The following is a 22,390-nucleotide window of genomic DNA, read 5'->3' as shown; positions in this document are numbered from 1 at the left end:
GAAAAGCGATTTAATGTATAAACGATTTATACATTATACATTCTAAAATTTTAATTTTTCAAATTTTGATTTTTTTTGAAGTTTGAAGCTTTTTTAGCTAGTAGCAAATATTGAGATAGGACGCGGAAGCTACGCACACTTTCGGAAACTAAATTCAGTTCATCAAACCAGGGATGTCGAGTGGGGGAGGGGTAATTCTTGTAGTTTTTTAACAGCATATTTTAAGCTTTTTCCCAAAGTAAATTTAAAGTAAGATTAAAGCAGGGAGGGCTGTTTATGACAAAGTTTAATGATAACGTTTTCTTATTCGTTGGCTTTACAACTTTATTGAATTTTAATTGGCTAGTTCATTAAGTTAAGTGACCAAACGTTTCAACCACTAATTCTAAACTACAGGAGGGGTGATTATGTGTTTCATCATTGGGGATATACATCCATATTTCCCTTCAGATCTCTAAATCCAAAAGCATTAAGGCCTTAAACAAACAAAATATTACTTCATTTTTTTCTTGTAGAATATGCCCCCATACGATCTTTCTGGGGCTACACCAATTTAATACATGATATCTTATTTGATTCAGGAAGCTTCTTTAATCAGCAAAGCTTTTCTATAATTAAAACCGTTTAAAATGCTTTAGCGGATTGCTCCTTAAGTTTGTTTTTTCTTTACTTAATTGATTTTTTTATTTACATTTTGTAAAATAGATAGAAATCTTATTTGATCCAGGAAACTTGACAATGAAACTTTTTTTAAAGCAATATAAATTTATATATCAGTTAAAGTACCGTTAATTTCGATGAGCTACGCTGTTATGGACGTTGCCATTCTTGTTTAAATAAACATAATTATGTCGATGAAAAAAACTAATTATTAGGTTTAAAACAAATAATAGAACACAGAATAAGATATTCAGGGTGAGAAAGAACATTGTATACTTTTCTTTGTTTTTACAATTACAGTAGGCTTGTATATAAAGTTTAACGTAAAGTTGTTTAGAAATTTTTTTTAATAGAACAGCTATTCCAGTATGACATCGAAACCGATTAATTTCCGCTGGATTTAAAACGGTTCTCAACCGTATTGATGAATCGTGTATAGTATAGTATTACAGACAAATTAGAAATAACAAAACTGGTTTTATTGATATAATTTTTCATTTTCATTTCCGCGGAAAACTGTCTACAATACGATGCGATAAATAACTATTTTACAACCATCATTTTCGTTCGTTCAATTGCGGAAGCTAAACTAATGACATTAATTTTCTTTTTTATTATTGGATTTTAAAAAGTAAGAATTAAAAAAAGTATTTCTCCAGTAATATAGACAAAAATATTGTTTTTTAAAAGCGAAGCTTTTCTATAATTAGGATCGGTCCGTACGTCTGTCCGTCCGTCCGTCCGAGATAGATAGCTTTTATTCGTTAATTTAGGCAGGTTAGAATTGTCCTATCGATTTCAAACTTTGCATGATGATTCCTGTAGTAGTTAGGTACGAGTTAGAAAGCGCAGCAACTCTATAATCATTACCATAATGTCCGTACGTCCATTTTAAACATGTTGATTTTTCTACTTTTTTAACAACAAATTTTTATGTGATCTAATTTTCCGTTTGATCTGATTTTTGGTATATTGATTCCTGGGACAACAAAGAACAATAGTATAAGCGAAGCAACTCTATAATCAAGTCCTAAAAATGTAAGTATGTCCATAAACATTATCCTATATCAAGCTGTTTTTCAACAAATTTACTTAAAATATTGCTTTGAATCATTCGATACTTTTATATTCTGATTATTCAGTTCAGACACTGTACAAGTGTTAATGTCCGTTTGTCCTACCGTTTCAGTGCTTCGCTTTTATTGATGTTGTCATCCTTGTTTTTCTTAATAATAATACTTGTTCTTTTCATACTACTTATGAACTTACATATTTGTTATTGTATTTTATAATTTTCATGTTATGTATTTTATAATTTTCTAGATAAAAGTACTTTTATCCTTATAAAATAATGACTAAAAACGTCATCGTTCACCTTAATTAATTTTTTCGTATGGTGTGCTATAATGTGAAAATTATTGTATGACAAGTGTTAAATGCTCATAAGAATTAACCAAGAGCTTTTTTAAGAGTGAGGGGGGGGGGATAAACAAATTAAAATGCTTCGTCCACAGACATTTAAACACCATACAGTAATAAAGGTGGGAGTTGGGAAAAAAACCCATTGAAATGTAAAATAATTGAACATACGCTAAATATAATAATTCTTAATTTGCCTTTTGTGTAATTGTTTCTTACTAAGTGGTAATTATATACTCCTATGAGAACACTTGATATTTTTAAGAAAATATCATAAAAAGTTGGAAAATAAATGTAAAAATCTGGACTATAATTATTTTTTAAAATGTAAAAAGTGCAACATTGTAAATTAATCTTCTCCCCAATATTCTGATAGTTTAAAAGACTATATACAATTTTGACTTTTAATATATTTTAATCTTTTCCTAACTTCCTTTAAAGAAATAGCAATATTAAATGTTCAGCAATAGATATAAAAAGTCTAGATAAGCATTTTCCGAATTTGACCAATTGTGAGATGGTAATCCGACTACATTATTGATTAGAAAGTGTTAAAGCAAACGGGGACAGGTTTTTCATCATTTCGTTTATTAGATAAAATAGTTATAAGCAGTTGAATATCGCAAGGAAAAGCTTTCCTTTGCAAAATTCTAACTCGTACATTGGAATAATTAATATAATTAACCGTCTAGGGTAATACATCAATTTATTAAGCAGATTTTATGTGGAAGTACATGTTAAGGTTAGGCAATTAGAAAGACCTTAACTATGAATGAAGGTATACTTATTTATAAACTTTTTAGTAAATAATCTTTTATATCAATGTATCATACCATTTTTTCGTTGCAATGTTTTTTTTTGTTAAGCCTTATTTAATTTTAATTGGATACTAACAAATTTTGTGAAATTATAAGATAATTAAAATTATTAAAGCATATAGGTAATGGATAAGCTTATTAAACGTTTAATAATTAAGAAATTATAAAACTTCAAAGTTAACTTTACTAAAAGAATAAACTGATGGAAAGATGGACATTTAAGATGGATAGAAAATTGGATAGATAGATAGAAACTTGGATAGATAAATAGAAAGTTGGATAGAAAGATAGAAACTTGGATAGATAAATTGCGTTGTGTTTTGAGAATAATTTTTCACGCAAAATGTTGCAAATTTTAAGGTCTTTATTTTCAAATTTCCCATTAAATTTGAATGGACAAATAAATTTTGACATACATCCTCTTTTTACCCATTTACCGTTTTATTTACACCGTTGGGGAATAGTCCCTTTCGTGGTAACGCCCCTTAAGGGACGATTCGTCGTATTCTTAAAATAGCTTTTTATAGGTTATTTTAGGTTAGGTTAGGTTATATTGAGTTAGGTGATTGCCCCTCAGGGTTAGGCAATTGGCCCCGCAGGGTTAGAGCCCCCCGCAGGGGCTATAAACAGGATAAAAGCAACTGTGAAAAATACGAAGAATCGTCCCTTAAGGTGCGTTGCCACGAAAGGGACTATACCCCACCGTTGGATAACCATTTTTCCTTCTTTTGCATTCCAGTATGCATCAGTCCATATTTAATTTAATATATCCACATATATCCTATGTTGACCAATTTGTTAAAAAAAACAATGGATGTAGAATAAATTGTCGTCAATCTAGGTTGCTAACAAGGAACTCTTTTATTGGTTAATTTTGTTCATTCTTTAGCCCGCTACGATTTTCACTTAATTGGAGAATCTGGTGTATATGTAATACTATATCCATTAAAAAAACAAATGCACTAATATTGTACGTAAATGTACTTGTCTACATAACAAGTTAGAAAACACAAATTTCTTGAAGTGGAAAGAGAGGGAAATTGAATGGGATCAAATGAGAAACAAAGGAAATTTTCTTTTTATTTTTGCTAAGATAAGCTTTAAGGAATGTTTGGGTAAAATTGACAGATATTCACTTAGACAGATAGATAGACAGACAGTAGGCTTAATACTTACAAGAAATAGCTAATATATATATTAAAACATTGTTAATTTAATAAACATATAGAAAATTATACAGATATTGTTTGTAAAGTTGATTAGATTAGTCCCGAGATGCCGAAGTCACTAAAAATACTGGTTTTAATCTTATGATTGTACATTTTTATATTCGTAGAAAGCTGGATATAATACGATGCTAGACATAGTTTTTTCGTATGGATGTGAACCAGTTCCTTTCCACCGGATTCAAATGAATACGTGAAAAATGTTTACCTGTCTTGGTGTCCGGCTGGAGTTTCTTTCAACAGGTCCTGCAACAAAAATAAAATAGTTATTCATTATTTTATTAAAAATTTTTCTTCTGTTTTTATTAAAACTTTTACTTTTATTAGTTTGTGTTATATATTCTCGTGGGGAGCGGGTTTAGGGGATATTTTTAATTTTAATTTTTTTTGTGAGGGGGTGGGGGAGTGTACTATTTCCTAGCTTTTATTAGATAATGGCCTAAAACCTGAAAAGGGCCGACATTCGCAATCCTATTATATAAAGTGGTAAGCGTTTTTGTCTGTACCGAAGGATCTCGCTAACCGCTGAACCGATATTGTTCTCCTTTACAGTGAAGCTTCTTATAGGTCCTGGGAAGGTTTTAAATTATTTTTTGGGAAGGTACCTTCACCCCCCTTCCCCCAAGAAAAATATTTTTTTTTACTCTTTTGATATTTAAAATGGGATGAGGTCGAATTTTCCCCCTCCCACCTTAAATGCCCCTAGAGGCTTCTAGGGGGTGTATCCGCTAGTAAAATTATAAAGAACAACAATAGCAAAAAAAAATTATGACAAAATGTTGAGCCTAGATTCAAACAAAATACAAAAAGATAGTAACGTAAAATAGAAATAATTACGGACGGACGGACAGACGGACGGACATTGTGAATTATAGAGTAGCTTCGCTACTAAAAAAAAGTAACAAACAAATGAGAGTTATTAACAGATAAACCGACCGACTAAAAGACTTATTAACACGGTGACTTGTAGAATTAAATCTTAAATTGGAAGAAAAATATGGAAATTACGCTGTAATTTTTGCTTTATTATTTGGCTTGTATAGAATTTCAAAGATTTTTTTAGAATCATTCTTATTTATTTATCTGTTTTTCTTACAATTTTGCCAATTTTAACAATCTTTTTTTGAGGGTTCAAAAGAATCTATTTTGAAATAAGAAAAAAAATATTTTCAGCGATAAATCTTTTTAGCAAGAGTATAATTGAATCTCTACTTTTCCCATCTTTTAGATAAATAGCATAAAGTCAGACAAGATTTAAAAACAAAGTTTTTTATGGACAGGCGAACAATAATATATTACGTCATGTTTTTTTTGGTTTTAAGTAGTTAAAATTTCCAAAGAATTTTGGGAAAATAAGATAGATAAATAGATAGGGGGAGAGAGAGAGGGAGAGAAGGATAAAAACTGTAGTGTCATGATTGGCTTATTTGACTCATAGTGGTATTACAAATATAAGTGATTTTGAGCTTTTACTTTTAAACATAAAGCTTATGAATTTCCACCTTCCACCCAGGGCTTGGCAGTTGCGCGTCAGCTGCGACTAAGCCTTAAATAAAAACCCGTTTGGATGCTTTACAAACGACTTACAGACAGCTGACTCACGGCTGCCGAGCCCTGCTGAAACCATTTGGAATTAATTATAATTTAAACAATCTAAGTCTCAAAGCTGTTCCTCAAAAAAAAAGAGATTTTTTTTCCTTTTGTATCCCCCAAATTAGTATTTGTTTATGCTTTTTGTATTGGAAGGGGGTTCATTTTTAGGCAATAATTAACATAAGAGGTTTTTTTTATAAACACAAATCTAACTATCTGTCAATATATGTCTTTTTGGCTATCCATTTTTCTATCCATTTAATAGAAGATGCTAAAATTTAGGCAATAATTAACATAAGAGGTTTTTATAAATAACTATGTAACTATCTAACCGCCTGTAAATATGTCCATCTATTTATCTATCCATCTAATAGCAGTTGCTCAAATTTAGGCATTAATTAACATAATATGTTTTTAACATAAAAAACATTGCTTAGTCAATAGAAATAGGATTGAAATACTGGAAATATTTCAGATTAAAACAAAATCTTTAGGTTCCTTGAATCCTCTATCTATCTATCAAAACTTTCGTTTACTCTAAATTACTGTTTAATCTATTTATCTTCTTCTTAGCTAAAAAAAAAATATTTTTTCAAACTTCTAGCCCCCCCAACCAAGGGCGCCTTAACCCTGCTAGACCCCATGGGAGGCCAAGCCCTGCAAGAGCTACACAAACTAATAATATACCTGAACTAGCATGATGAATTGTGGAAACCTTTGTATGGGCTTCACCATCAGACCAAATAAACTCAACCTAAAAGAGAAACATAGTTACTAAGTTAGGTAAGATATGAGGGGCTAACATAAGGGATATTGCATCTAAAGAGTAACTATTTTGCCTCAAACTTTAATCACCAAAAAATATGAAATATTTTAAAAATGTTTTACTTTGGGGGTTGGAGGTATTTTTTTTGTTTCAGAAAGGTTTAAGAGCTAAAAATTTATATGGAGGGGGGGGGGGATGAAACTAAACAAAATTGGGGAAAGATTAATTCATCATCCTTTGTCCTATCCATGTGTCCCTGAGAAATACTGAGAAAAACAATAAACCCTTTGTAAGTAAATCGCAATCATTTATATCAACATAAATATGTTTTGGACTAAAGAATGGGCATTTATGGAGGCTTCTATTTTCTTATACAAGTAATCTAAGATCAAGTATCTTCACACATATTCTTAGAATGGATATAGAATATATGTGGATATTGTGGCAGGGGGAAAATTTAGGTTGCTATTTCCCCTGTCATTTACTGTTCAGTTTGTTTATCAAGTAGAAGGGAAGGTGATGGGATAAAAGAGGAGGGGATGGAGAGGAAAGTTATTTAAGTCAGCTTCAAGGCTTACTTTATTAGAGTACATGATCTTTGTTATCTAGTAAATATTACGGGGTGAAAAGGGTGAGGATTAATTTTACTCACATAAACTGCTCCCTTCCTCCCTGTTCTAATCTACATTCTCCTTTATAAATCTTTTAAACTCAAAATAGTAAGGTAAGTTGTTGAATGATCGTTCCTGCCGTTTACGAGATTTTACATACAGAAAGACAGTCATATTGAAAAGGCAAAGGTAAAAATTGAGAAAGATCTACGAGGAAATACAATAATAACCGAACAATTTCACAATAGCACATAAAAGATCCACACTAAAAAAATGTATAAATATTTATACTAAAAATTTGCACGCTTTTCATTCATTGCGAATTTTATGATTTGTGCTCTTTTAATGGATTTATTATACACAAATTATCATTTTGCTGATTTAGGTAATATTTATAAAAAATAATCATTGATTTTTACAGCAATTCTTATTTCGTGTGGTTTTCCATAGATTCAGTGTGTATTTAATTGATGGGAAATAGCATCTAAGAGAGAACAGGGTAGGTCAGAAAAATAGCCCAAAATCACCTTAAGATATTTATAAAGAGTCCCAAATAGGTACATCCAATTTGGATTAGTATTTTTTGAGTTAAACAGAATAAAAGATAAATTAGCTAACATCCAAAATAGATAATAAATACAAATAAATAATTAACAAGGAACATACCTATCCATACTCTGCAGCTGTTTAACCTTCAAAAAGTCAGCAAACGCTGATTTTCTCTTCGACTCAGCCTTCGCCACCTCCATAGCATTGTTGAAATTGTTGATAAAGTCAGCGTAGACCTCCAGGACACGAGGCTCAGAAAATACTGATACGAATACTTTGCCGATTAGTTCATCCTAAAAAAATATTATTAAAATGTCATTTAAGGGTGATTCTTAAATCTTCTTAGTCCATATTCTTAAAATACTTTCTTTAACGAAACAACAAGAAAGTCAAAAACAAAATAAGTCAATAAAATTTTGATATACTTTTCCAGTTAATATAAATCTGTGTAGTAGATCCTCATTTTTGGTACTCGAAGCTTTAAGGAGAACCATATCGGTTCAGCAGTTAGTGAGATCGATTTGTTTGTCTGTTTCTAAAGTCTGTAGGTCTGTAATGCAGTTGTTACTTGGTGACTTCCACCTTATTCTTTCATGTGATATTTTACCAGAAAAAGCCTAGTAATTTGAGTCAAATTGTAATTTTAAAAACTTTTTAGATGCTTAGCCTTTTCTTCATAAATTATACCATTTACTTAAATTGTGCAATGTACAATGAAATATAAAACTATGACGATGCACAAAAATAATAAAAAAAGTAGCAACACTGAAATCGGTAGTAGAACACTCACAATTACCCCCCTTTATTTATGGATATTCTTATAAGCCCTTCTGAATGGCCCTAACTTTATCAACCCTTGTGACCTTTACTCTATCTAATCTAACCTAACTTAAAAATAGCAAAACAAATGAGTCCCTTTAAACTTTAAAGAAAAAGAAAAAAAAGATTTTAGAAGGGGGGATAGGAGATTTGCCGATTGCATAATTTGCGATTTTGCCAATAACAATTATTTGAAAATTTCATTTCCCTTTTCAAAGGAAAAACAAAAATATGAAAAACACAACAATAATAATTTCTTGATAGACAACTGGAAAAAAAAATAGGGACGTTTTTTGTATTAAAAGTGAAATAGTTTTTCTGTATGGCTTCAAAACCAATTAAAATCCGATGGATTAAAACCGGTTCTCAGCCATACTGAAAAATCATGTATAGCATTGTATTACAATTTACCACGAATATTAGAAAATAACCATGAAAATAATACTAGTTTTTTTAACCCAGGCACTCGGCTCCTCAGGGCTAACAAAACTGGTTAAGATCTTAATTTTTTTTCTATTTATATCCGTGGAAAGCTGTCTATAATACAATGCATACTTAACATTAAGTTTCAAAAAGAAATTGGGGGAGATAGAGGAAAGACGACCATCAACGAAAAGAAGATATAATTTTTTTTGTCAGTGAAGGGAAACAATTTAAAATCTGCTTTAGAGAGGCTACTCATAATCTACTGCACAATAATGCATACTATAAAATGAAATCATATTTATTTGGAAATATACTATATGTACCTTTAAAAGATATGATAAGTATATATATTAGAAAGATAGATTTTCTTTAAAGTGTGATTTTATTTTTCTAATAAACATATTAACTATTGTACACTATAATGCCTAATAGTAATGATTTTTTATTTGCACATGTTAATTTGTGAATTATTTAAATAGCATGCCTTCATTATGAACAGTAAAGAATAATGTATTTATCTAAAGGCAACCAGTTATTGTTTTTGACAGACAGAAAAGTTAAACAAGTTAATTAATCTTAATAAGACTGTAGACATGTATGATATGATTGTTTCTTGTAAAAAAACTCATTGATTTATTTTCATAGGATAATAATCTTATAATCTATAATGAAAAATCTCTCTAAACAAAGGACCAAAATGGGTGGTGTGTCAACCTCCCCCCCCCCCACCCTCCCTTTTATAGTGTCCCTAGATGCCTCTAGGGGCGTTGCTGCTTGTAACTAAGCCATTACCTGCTCCCAGGTAGACAAAACAGGACGCAGTTTCTCTCTGAAGGTCAGGTGGCAGGATAATATGTCAGAAACCCTGAATTAAAAACAAGATTAGTTTTTCATCTTCATTTGAAGAAGAAATTCATATTGAATAATTTTATTGGTTTGAGTCGGTTATATGGTATGGAGTGGTCAGAGCTGACATATTATCAGCAATGTGTTACTGACAAATAAATGCTAAATAAGACTGAAAAATAGATCAACCCTAAATTCTAATTGTTGATATAATGTCAGCGCTTTTAAGAAAGCAAATTTACCTGTAAAATAAAGTTTCTAGCTTGTTACTGTTCAGTAGAGGTGGTGTCGTAGAGTCCAAATATCCCTAGAAAACAAATTAATCAATCAATCACACAGTAATTTAGCTTCAGCCAGATTTTTCTTTTTATCAAGAACAAGTTTTAATTGAAACTGACCATTATTAATCAATTGCATCATAGCATACAATAGTATGCTTTAATTCTCATCGATGCAGAAAAACAATAAGCGGTTTCCCTAATTTTGTAGTTCAAGTCTAGTTGAAAACGTTTTAATGCTTATTTTTGGTTAGGTTAGGTTGAGAAAAAGTTAGAAAATCCCTGCAGCCTGCAAAGCCAGTTACCCGTGGGAATAGAAACTCACAGGGATTAAAAACAAGTTTGTAAAATTATCTAGGTGTTATTACATAGGTTTTTAGAAAAGCTGTTTATAATGCCCATAAAAAATCACGTCATACAATAAAAATGACCAATTTTAGGCCAATTCACAGACTAAATTACCATTTACAGGCCAGAATACATTTTAATTGACCAATGGTTGGCCAGTGTGACGTCATTATATATAGGCACTTCGTTTTAGTGAAAGAACCATTTTTTGTAATGTTACCATGGAATAAAATACCATAGATTATAAATTTCTCACCTTGTAATCATAGACTAATCTTTGTAGAGAGGCAATATATCCATTCTCACTTTCTATCAGAGAATTTATGATACATTTTCTTTTCATCGTTTTATTTTTACTCTATGGAAAACAATATATTGGCTATTATAGTAAGTAATATGGAGTATATGTGTGTTTGTTTGACTATTTGTAAGTGATGGGGGCTATATTTTAATACACCCTAGCAGGGGCGTCCAAGCTTTTTATTCTAAGGGGGGTAAAATGAGATGTTTCAAATGTTTGATGGGAGTAATCTAATGTATATTCTAAAATTTTGAAGGGGGTAAAGGGGGAATTTTAAAGTTTATACCCCCTCCCTAATTATTAAATGTTACCTAATCTAAATAGCTATAAACAATAAACATAAGATAAATCTTTTTAATTCTATGCTTCTTATAAACTCAATGGTTCTTGTTGTAGACAATTAAACGGATCTAAATAAAATTAATAATGAAATATTTCCTTTAATTAATATTTCAATAGACTTTATTTTTTTGAAAATTTCTAAAAAAAAACTATTTTTTTTTATTACTCAGCTAGAAATAAAGGATTTTGTACTATACAATTACGTAAGATAGGGGTATAGATCAATGGAGAAAAAAATGAACTACATACAACCATGACATGATAAAATCAACAACTATCCTCTTTTATTTTTATGATTTTCTATAGGGCAGCATCTCTATTAGTACAGTTTCAAAGGTCAGTATGTCCATTTGATTTAGCCAATATATTTGCCTGAGTAGAAAATGGTTGAGAGTTGATTACCAAGGAGGGAAGATCGTCTGTGCTTCCTGAAATTAAAGACAATTAACGCTGGATAGAAACCGGTTCTAAATGGTGAAGAACACATTTAGTTTGGCATTATATTTAGAAATGTAAATAAAAAACATAGCATTAATCCTATAAATTTTCAATTTCTTATCCGCAGACAAAGTTGTCTGACAACTGTTTTTAATGCCATTGTGCCCTAAACAGGTATATGCAACCTGAAGAACTTGATAAAAGTATGCAGAATATTAAAGTATTCAATCCCTGAAAATTTCAGCCTTCTATCTTGAATAGGAGTTGAGAAAATCATGAAACTTAGAAATGTAGGAATCGATCTAGCACCCCAATAAATTGACGAATCCTCATGAAAATATAAAGAATGTAAACATCTTTAATCCCTGAAAATTTCAGCCTTCTATCTTTTATAGGAGCCGAGAAAATCACGTTTCCTCCAACTTGTCTCTTACTGACAGTTGGACAAACGAACAGACGAACAGATGGACATTGTGAATTATAGAGTAGCTTTGCTATTAAAATAATAACAAATGTAAAAAGAGCAATTGGCTGTATGTACCTGGATTTGGTGAGACCGTAGGTAGCGAGCTTGAGTCCTCTTCCAATAACCTTGTAAATTTTTGTAACATTAATAATATTATATATATTAGAAGCAACGCTTCAAAGTTCATAATTATCGCATAATATTTTTATTTAATAATCCATTTTAATTTATAGATCTTGCCAAGCTCCGTACCGATTGGATTCTGCTTTTCAAGGAATAGATCTCCTGGGGCGTGTTTGAATCCCACAAGAAATTCAATAATAAAAGACACTTAACTAAATTTAATTTCAGATTAAGATTTTGGTAATTATTTTTAGAGGATTTTTTTGGGGATAATTATATTTTGATGCATTTTTAGGGTAAATTTAGAGCAAGATAGATTGCTACTTTTTGAAAAGTAAAATATTTCGCCGTAAATTCTTGGAATACGATATGTTTTACTACGAATTCATAAGGCCACATTTTTTATCATAAATAATATTTTTCAGCTAAAACACTGAAAATCTTCCCCAAAAGTCGCGCAAACATTAGCTTTATGTAATAGCAAATTATCTTTTTATCTTTTACTCAATTGCTAAGCTATAAAGATGCTTTCTAGGGACAGGGCTTCATTTACAAAGAACCCTGCAGGGTTATATATAAGGATCCTTATCACTATGCCAATATGATAAAATAAATCATTTCAAACGAATTAATTGAGAAAAATTAGCAATTTTAAGGAAACATATTTTACTCAGAACGTCTGTTTAAGCTCAATGATAAGTACAGAAACTTGACGCTGTTAGACACTGTCGCTAGTGTCGCTGCATCTATACATTTTGCTTTGTCCGTTAGTCCATCTAAAAACGATTATACTAATGTAACAGGATGTCTTCTGTACTCAAGCCCGCTAAGATGGTCGCAATTTTAACTAAAGTTTTCTGGAAAGGATTTAGGCTTTTTAAAAACCTTTGACAAGATTTTGCTATTTGACAGGTTTGAATCTGAATTGGACTAATTAGGACTGTTTAACTATTCGTCAGTGAAAAACATAAAAAAAAAACAGTTCACATTCTACAAACCGTTCGCGTGTCGCTTTCAAGATGTAAGATTAAATGTAAACTAAAAGTAATCGTAATTTGATTTGGAAAGCGCATTTGATTCTATACGACATGTAGCTTTAATCCATCATTCTGTCAAAATAATATCAACTACAGGGTGTCCAAAAAAAGACAACATTAGTATTTGTGTGTAATGGTGTGTCTCTTAATATATCACAAACAGCTGAACCGATAAGGTTTCCCCTTTAAATGAAGCTCAATTTAGGTCCTATTCCTAATGTCTATATACTTTGGGGAGAGATATGTAAATAGTTTAGAAAAAGAACAAAAATATAAACATAAAAAGAGTAAATTTGTGAAATACTATAAAACATTTAGTTTAGGAAATTTTGATATTTTGATAAGTTTTACATTTTATTAGCTAAATTTCTAATTTGACAACAAATAACACAGGAAAATAAGGTGAAAATATAGAATTAACTTCAGAGTTTTTTTTAACAACAAAGTATCTTCGTATCAAAATAATAATTACTTATCGCATCGAATTAAAGACAGCTTTCTGCGGATATTACAAAAAAATAATAAGATTAAATCCAGTTTTGTTTGCCCCTAGGGGCCAAAGTCCAGGCCTAACAAAACTCGTGTTCATATTATGTTTTTTTATTTTACTATTTGTAGAAAAATGTCTATAATACAGTAAATGATTTTTCAATATGACTGAGAACCGGTTCTAATCCAGCGGATATCAATCGGTTTAGAAGCAATACTGGAAAAAAACCTTACCTCGGCATGCTGTTATTGGCTCTCTCCATGGCGGGCGATGAATTACCGGTACAGTTTTGTCCAACCGCCGACCCGCCGTTACCGCCACTAGCACCGCTAATTGATCGCCGCAACGAGAAAAGGCGGGATAGGCGGCTTTCACCGCCACCGGCAAAACTTTCACTCGGTGATACGTCACGTACCGTAGCCTAAAAGAAAAGGTTTTATTTTTTTGCTTTATCTATATATTTCGTCCCTAGCCTCTAGGGGAGGGTGAAGGAGATCAGGAAAATAGCCTAAAACCTCCACAATACATTGATAAAGCTTGACTGAAAAGTACAATCAATTCAGACCAGCAGTTTCCGAGCTCTTAAGCTTAAAAAACATATTAAAAAAAAAGGATATTAAACCAGCTTTACAATGAAAAATTAGAAAATGTTTATCCTTAAATAAAACTAAAAGTTTTATTGAAAGAAAAAAATGTTAAAAATCAATTAATCAATGTATTTGGGCTAAAAAAGGTCATTTAAGTGTAGTATTACTTGTTTTATACTAGTTTTAGTACCTTCAGGAATTCTAAAAATTTATGTTAATATTTCCCTAGCCTTTATCAGTGTGTTTAATGAAACCCGTTCTCTTATTAACCTGGATGTATTTTCATACAACTTATGTTATCTCAACAAAAACAACATTACTAGTAGAAATTTAAATCTACCTAATATTACAACTCTAATAACATTGCAATTTTATATCATATTTTTTTTATTATTCAATTAATTGAAATCAATTTTAATTAAAAAACTTTTAAGTGAAGCAAATTCTCCATAGAAATGTAAAGTAGTTTGTGAAACTTAAGATTTCAACTGAATTCAAATTTACTTGACATGATAGCTTTTTACTGGTCCTGTCATAGTTTACAACAATTTTATCTCTCCTCCAAAGAAAGGCAAGCAGTGAAGCCGCTAGTTAAAAATATGCTATGAAATGTTCTTTTGTTACAAAACGACTAAATTTGGTTATGCTTTTCAAGGAAGCTTTTTATATACTTTTCTTATGTTTTTCCCCACCTACCTTATTATTATTAAACTTCATGTAGTCATCTCAACAGTTTTATTTCAAATTTTTCTTTCATTTTTTATTTTTTATATAATTTGTTTTTTAAGATATTTTGGTCACCTAATAGAAAATCATTTTTATAGAAAATGATTTTTTTTCACTATTAATTAAAATGTTAAAAAATTATAACTAAAGTATCACAAAAAAGTATATTTTTAAAAAGGTTCTTAATATTAAAAACCAGTATCACTATCACAAATAATAGCCAAGATATTAGGCAGTAACTTAATATAAGTACTAATGAAACATAAAGTTTTAATGTACAAAGACAGTAGGTTAAAACTGAAGAGCTCTCTTTAGAAAAAAAAGTCTTTTCAGCAGTTTTTATTTTTTAGTTGTAGGCACTGTTAGCTTACTAATGTTATACGCTATAGGAAATTTACTTACTTGGTGTCTTTTTTATGAAACAAAAATATGAAAAATAAACAGCAAATTCAGATTTTTTAAACAAAAGTAGTAAGAAAAACATTAAAACTTTCCCATTCCTCAAACAGTAATGTCTAAAAAAGACCTAACAATTTAGGAGTTTTAAAGGGACAGAAAACATATAAAAATTTGCTAATACGTAATGTTGTAGATATTGTATTCATACCTTTTACTAAGAGTGTTTTTGTGTTTGAGCTAAAATTTAAATTTACCTAGGCCTATTATTGGAAATATATTATAAGTTAAATAATACATAAAACCATTGTAATTCTGTCATCATTAGAATATTGTTATATTGTAAATACTAGTTTTATTAGTTTACTTGAATGTTTAATAAAACTTCGACGTAGATATAAAAAAAAGGTAGATAATGCTATTATTTTATGTGAACTCAATGTTAGGGGTTAAATATGAAATTATTTTTACTTTTTTGTTGGGTAACCCATCTTTCCCCCCTACTGACCCTCTGCTAACCTAACCCCCACATGGGTAAAGTCAAGCTGGGGGGGAAGTGGCCAAAGGATAAAGAAAGCAGGGTATATGTTTAAGTCAGTTGCTCATCATTTTTTCATTTTTTTCTAAAGCGATTGACTGTTTAGAGTTAGTTAGCCCTTTCAATTACGTTGCCAAGGTTGTGCATGCTGGTAGGCTGATAACATTCCAGCGCGCGTTGGGCCATGGGTCAAAAATAGATGCTTATTAAGTGGAGAAAAAATATAAACATTTTTATCGACCAAATCTACTATGTCTTTTCTCCATTAAAGCATTTTATCATTATAAAACATAATTATTAATCACGTATTAGCGTTTAATTTGATCGATGGAAAATTTGAAGCATCATTCTTAAAACGTGAAAGAAATGAAAAAAGTCTATTTTTGCGCAATAATGACAACCTAATTAGAAAACTTGTATACACAACCTTGAAACTTATACTCTTTCTCTCTGCGTGTGGTGCGCTTGTCTGCATGTTTTTGTCCTATTATGTCTGTCTGTCTGTCAGTCCGTTTGTCATGTACGTAATGTTGGCGGTCAAACTTAGTTCCTAATGCTCACAGTCCTAAGCTAACTATGACATTTTTATTTTAAACATATTAATGTATTATTTTTGTTCAGCTTATTCTGATTATAATTAGCAGCGATGCCATTCTAGTCATGATTCCTTCTGTATGTCTGTACATTGTTATCTATAATACAAAGTAGCTTGATGTCTGTCCGTCCGTCTGAAGCTTAAGAACTCGGTAACCACTGAACCGATCGGATTCTACTCTTCAGGGAGAATATCTACTGGTCCTGTGTGGTTTTAGGCTATTTTATTGGGGGGTGGGAGACCCCAAATCCCCCCCCCCAAAAAAAAAAAAAAATCCCCCCCCATTTTTTTTGTATGAGATATCCTTGGTCCTTTTTTTGTAGAAGATTTCCTTGGTCCTTATTTTTTAAAACTTTTTTTATCATCTCTTGGGGAAAGCCCCTAGAGGCTAGGAGCGAAGCCGCTAGTACTTAAATAAAATGACGGCTATTCCTTGTTTTTTTAAGTTTGAATTCTAGCCATAGACGACGAGGGTAAAAATATTTCTCTGCTACTATGTCAGGTGTATGATATAGCCATTATTAGAAAGATTTTAGGAATGCCTTGGTCTCATGTAGGCATACTTTTATACCATGAACAGGAAGCAGCTGATTGTGCCTATAAAATGACGATATACAATACAAATGACCAATGATAGACAAGTATATATTTTAATTTTGGTTAATTAAAATTAATACTGGCCTATCATTGGTAATTTAAATTGCATGATGTCATTTTTTCTAGGCAGTGTAAGCTGAGTTACAGACAAATGTTTGTTTGTATGTAATAGTCTGGATAAAAGCTGCCTGCAACCAAACTATCAGAAAATAAGATATTGAATAAAAATAGTTTTTTAAAAGTTAAGCTCGGTTTTCAAATAATTTAATAATTTAGTTTTTCTGAAATTTATTTATGAACAATAGTAAGAAAATTAGAACATATACCTAAAGAGTAAATTGTTTGAATTTTTTACGTAAACCTAACTATTTCAAAACGTAAATAAAATAACAAGGATGACAATATGCATAGATAATTATAATTCTGTTAGTGTATAAAAATAATAATGTTGTACTGTTTCTTTATTGATTGCAATCATAGCATGCCTACCATTATTTTAAATAATCTTTTCCGATTTGTTTTATTATTAAAATGATGTATTAATTCAAAGTCAAAAGAGTTTCCGAAAAAGAAGAGCTATTGTGAAACCAAAAGATATTCAACGGTTTTTTAAAAGTTTTTTTTTTACCTATTGTCACTTATTCTAAATCCCTTTTTGGCAGATTATTGAGAATCAATTTAATCATAAGAAAATCTGTACATGTCCATATTCAAAAGAATAGACGTACGTACTACAAGAATTTACTATATATACATATTTTCGATGATTTATTGTTTCTTTGACTTAAACAATGCGTTTGATGTTTTACTATGAGGATTTCCATATTAGATATATTTAGTTGGATAAATAATAGGAAAACAAAGATAAAAAGAAGGAAGTCCCCAAAGTCTTATAATAACGTTTTCATATTCGTTGGATTAACGACCTTGGGGAATTTTAATAAACTTTGATTGGTTGGTTGATTTACTTAAGTTTCCAAGCGTTTCAACCATTTATAGTAATCTTATAAAGAAGGTGCAATTTTATGTATAATTATTGGGGATGTATATCAATTTATCAGCCATTGTCTTATCCCTTTAGATCCTTGATTCTGATGTTAATAAAATCAAAGCTTTTGTTATGAAATAAATGTTAATAGCTGTTAACTTGTTATTGTTGCGCTACGTATGGCCACAATTGATATAATCTTACCTTGATATCTCGCTCTGAAGACCGTCTGATAGACCAGGATTTGGAGTCGCGAAACTTTTCTCTGATGGACCGGGTCGACAAGAAATTAAGGCCTCCAAATTCATCCCTAAAAAGGTTAGGTTAAGTTACGAAAGTCACTAAAAAACCCTGCAGGGTTAATTTCCCACAGGGTTAGCGGCATATAAATGTATTTTAATAAGTATAGAAATATTATTGACAGAAAAGTTAGAATCAAACCTCTTTTAGGTGCTATAAACCTTTTCTTAGAATGAGGGAAGGTAGTAGCTTTGCAGTTTAAACATACAACATTAAAATAATACCTATGTAATAAAAAAATCTACATTCATTAGGAAAATACGAGGGGGAAAACTAAAATAAGGAACTCATTCATTAACAAGGATGATAACATGCATATGAAAGCTTATAATATAAGAACACTTTTGTTTATTTTGAATTATAATAAACTATCGACGGCGCCCCTAGCATCTAGGGGCTTTAAATTCAAAGGGTTATGGAAGAGTAGAATAATAGCCTAAAAACACACTAAGACCTATTTTTAAAAATCTAATAGTCTAAAACTATTTCAGAGCCTATAAGAAGCTGCACTGTAAAGGAGAACCATATCGGTTCAGCGGTTAGCTATATCCTTAGCTACAGACAAAAGCAAGGTTAATAATTTATATAATAGAATGAACAAGCTTAAAAATTCAAACACATATTGTTACAACTCCCAATGAACAAGACTAACAGAATTTAAACAAGAAAATCTTATTTATTTCCATCTTTATAAAATAGAACATATAACCGTTTAGTATCATTTGCAGTTGCTTAAATATCAAAATAAGCTAATATTTATGGATTCTTAATGTACAGATTAAATTATATGTTAGCATCGCTGCCGTTCAAAGCGGCCATAAAATGTCTATGTTTACAAAAATTATCTAACAAATTATTTACGTTGCGAATTTAGACAATTTTTTTGGGGAGATTCACAAATTTTGCAAGTAGTCTCCCAGAAACCCCACTGTCAGTGCTGTTATTATATCAACATAATATATTTAGTAATATGCCGTTATTATATTAAACTAGTAGACAAACATTAAATTAATCTACAATTACATTTCTTATAAGGGGTTAGGTATGAAGAAAAAAAGTTATTGCACGAAATTGCATGAAAAAAAGGAAATGTAACTTAGAGGCGGGAGGAGGGAGACGGATTTTGGATACTCTTTAGCTATATTAAGGATTTGTAGTTTTAAAGGGAAAAGATTAAATAAACATTAAAATAGAAGAAATTAAAATATTCTACTTTGTATCTTTTCATCTTATTCTTTATCTATTCAAATTATTATACAATCTTTATATTCATCTAATTTAAAATTATCTTTATTAAAAATCTATTTATTTATCCGATTTCTTACCCAACTATCTATCCATCTAATTTATTTACAATCTATCCATCTAATTTATTTACAATCTATCGATCTAATTTAAAATCTTTCTAACCATCTTACTAACAATTTATCTATCCATCTTAATAATTAACACTATCTATCCATCTTATAAGCAACCTATCTATCTAATTTGTTTACAATCTATCTATCAAATATTCCATTTAATTTTTTTTAATAACTAACCATAATTAAAATCTATCTAAATATTTATCTAACTTGCATATCTTTAATTATAAATAACTATAAATCTGCCAAAAAATTTTCAATCTTTCAAAATAACTATGAAATACCTATCCTTTCGTTCATCGATCAATGCATCCTTTATTAATCTTTTAAAAAGATTCTCATGTAATCTAGTATTAAATTTAAACAAATACTTTATTTCAAAAATATCTTCACTCTTTTCCTGCTATAGTCGGAACTCTAACAAGAACAAGTATGTCTATAATTTGAGCGGAAATAATAAGTCAAGGACATTTTAAAACATGTTTTGGACATTTTGAAAAGGTGTCCAATTTATGAAACATTACGAATAATACTAATACAATCATTATTATTGGATAAATATTTTAAAAATCTGTCAATCAACAAGGTAGTATGATTCAAAAACTATCCAATTGGCACCGACAGGGAATAGGCACCCGAATAAAATCTTTTTTCTTAGTAATAGTTATCTATCATATCGTATTATAGACAGATTTCCGTGTTTATAAAAATAAAAAATAATAAATCAAAACAAGTTTTGTTAGTCCCATAGGTCCAAAGGTCATTGCTAAAAAAATTGGTATTACATTTTGAATTTTAATATGTGTGGAAAATTGTCTGTAATAAGATGCTATCTATGAATTTTCAGTATGGATAAGAACCGGTTTTTGAAGCCATACTGGAAATTTAAGATGATATTTTATTTAGATTCCAGTTTAATATAATATAGGCAAAAATATTAAATACCTATAATCTGATAAAAATGGTAGAAAAAAATCCTACCTTTCCAAAGCTAAGGATGATTCCATTTTTATTTCTATTCTACTATCACAATTTGAGTCTTAAATAATTTTCAACAACAACAAAAATAACTAATTATCTATCTATCAAAATAAAATGGAACACATGATAGATAGATACTGCAGGCTGCTGCCAGCTGCTTTCAGGTGGCTGCTGGAGGGAATCTGGATAGTGACTAAATGTCCGTCCTCTGTAATATTCAGTTAAAACCAGGTAGATTATTTCTCTTGGGCTAATTTCTCTCTCTCTCTCTTTCGGTCTCTATTTTTCTTTATGATATATACACCTTTCTCTCTCTCTCTCTCCCTCTCAAAGTACCTTTTAATTTCTCTCTATTTGATTGCTCTTTTAATCTCTTAAACCTTTGATTTAAATTTTTTTTTTAACTGTCTGGCCCTCTCTCTCCTTCACTCTCTCACTCACTCTTTATCCCCCCCTTCCTCTCTCTCTCTCTCCCCCCCTTCCTCTCTCTCTTTTTCTCTTCCGCTCTCTTTAGAAAATCTTTTCAATATTTTCAATATAATAGTATATGATTTACATTCAAATTTGACAAATTACCACTTAAAATTTGCTCCAAATGTAACTTTTTAACGACTATCCATGATTTTTTTTTGTACTTCGCTACTTATGGATTATTATTTATTTCTCGCATCGTATTATAAACAGCTTTCCGCGGATATAGAATGTACAAGACACGGGCTAAAAAAACTGGTTTTAATCTCATGATTGTACATTTTTATATTCGTAGAAAACTGGATATAATACGATGCTAGACATAGTTTTTTTGTATTCATGAGAACCGGTTCCTATCCACCGGATTCAAATGAATACGAGAAAAATTATTATTGATTTCTTGACTATACCTGTTAAATGATTATATTTATCGCTTTTCTACTTACATTAGGCAATCCAATATCTTTAGAAACACTTAATATGAAGAAAGAGTAAAGCTGAAGTAGATTTTAAGAGAGATTACATAAAATTACATTATCCTAATGTATAAAAGTATACAGGGTATCTGTTTGTCTATATGTCTCTCTATCATTCTTTCAGTCTGTCTTTTATGATATCTCTTATATATTAAAGTAACAGGATGTCGTTCTGTTTATCCTTCTGTCATTTTTCTGTCCTTCCGGACAAAGCTCAGGATCGCCGCTGAACCGATTGGGCTTTGCTTTTCAGGTCTTTTGGGGTAGTACAGTCCCCCCCCCCCCCAACACAAGAACATCCCCCATAAATAATTTTTTTTAAAATGTGGGAGGGGATGTTATGTATCGATGGAGTTGAAAACAGGCTTCTGTGGTGAAAAGATAATTGAAACGAACGAACCCCTTCCCGTACATCCCCAAATTAAATCAATTGAAATATGATTACGTTACCTATTCCTATATTCTCAAAATCACATAACTAATCCTTTTCTCATCCGTTAAAAAGTTTTATTCGGGATTAGTACAGTTATATCTTTCACACAGACATGTCTAGACATAAAAAAACTTTTTAAACAAGGACAATTAGGTACATAAGTAGCGAGAGGAAGGTTTTCCAATAAAACGGGCACAATTTGTTTATTTTACTTGTTAGGACTTAAAGACAAATGTTATACAAAAAGGAGTTTGACTAATGTAAAAATCTTACCTATCAAGGATTTAATAATTAAAAAAATATATTTTTCTTCATTATTTAAATGATGTTTATTCCAGTGCACACGCATGCTGTAGTTGTTACAATTATAGAAATAATACTT

At 30.5% G+C, this 22,390-nt stretch overlaps 1 protein-coding gene across 3 annotated transcripts in view; it reads right to left on the bottom strand.

Annotated features, from left to right (window-relative positions):
• Positions 1-20,818, bottom strand: part of LOC145329029 (rho guanine nucleotide exchange factor 10-like) — a 72,642-nt gene extending 51,824 nt beyond the window's left edge. For 2 of the 3 annotated variants that reach the window (XM_080173032.1, XM_080173033.1), the window contains exons 1-11: positions 20,629-20,818; positions 18,188-18,293; positions 13,790-13,977; positions 11,982-12,031; positions 11,375-11,430; positions 10,616-10,717; positions 9,976-10,040; positions 9,680-9,752; positions 7,760-7,935; positions 6,404-6,470; positions 4,332-4,369 (exon numbers count right to left, since the gene is read on the bottom strand). In XM_080173032.1, coding sequence (XP_080029158.1) covers positions 4,332-4,369; positions 6,404-6,470; positions 7,760-7,935; positions 9,680-9,752; positions 9,976-10,040; positions 10,616-10,717; positions 11,375-11,430; positions 11,982-12,031; positions 13,790-13,977; positions 18,188-18,293; positions 20,629-20,654 — 947 coding nt within the window. In that variant the 5' untranslated portion in view covers positions 20,655-20,818. Of the gene's footprint in view, positions 1-4,331; positions 4,370-6,403; positions 6,471-7,759; positions 7,936-9,679; positions 9,753-9,975; positions 10,041-10,615; positions 10,718-11,374; positions 11,431-11,981; positions 12,032-13,789; positions 13,978-14,839; positions 15,232-18,187; positions 18,294-20,628 lie in introns of those variants that run through there. The other variant, XM_080173035.1, reaches the window with a different exon arrangement.
• Positions 20,819-22,390: the final 1,572 nt, after the last annotated feature.

Source organism: Acartia tonsa, chromosome 9 (genome assembly GCF_053477335.1).
Source record: "Acartia tonsa isolate MP-2025a chromosome 9, ASM5347733v1, whole genome shotgun sequence".
In the NCBI taxonomy this organism is placed as follows: Eukaryota; Metazoa; Arthropoda; class Copepoda; order Calanoida; family Acartiidae; genus Acartia; species Acartia tonsa.
This window is presented reverse-complemented; position numbering and strand designations above follow the sequence as displayed.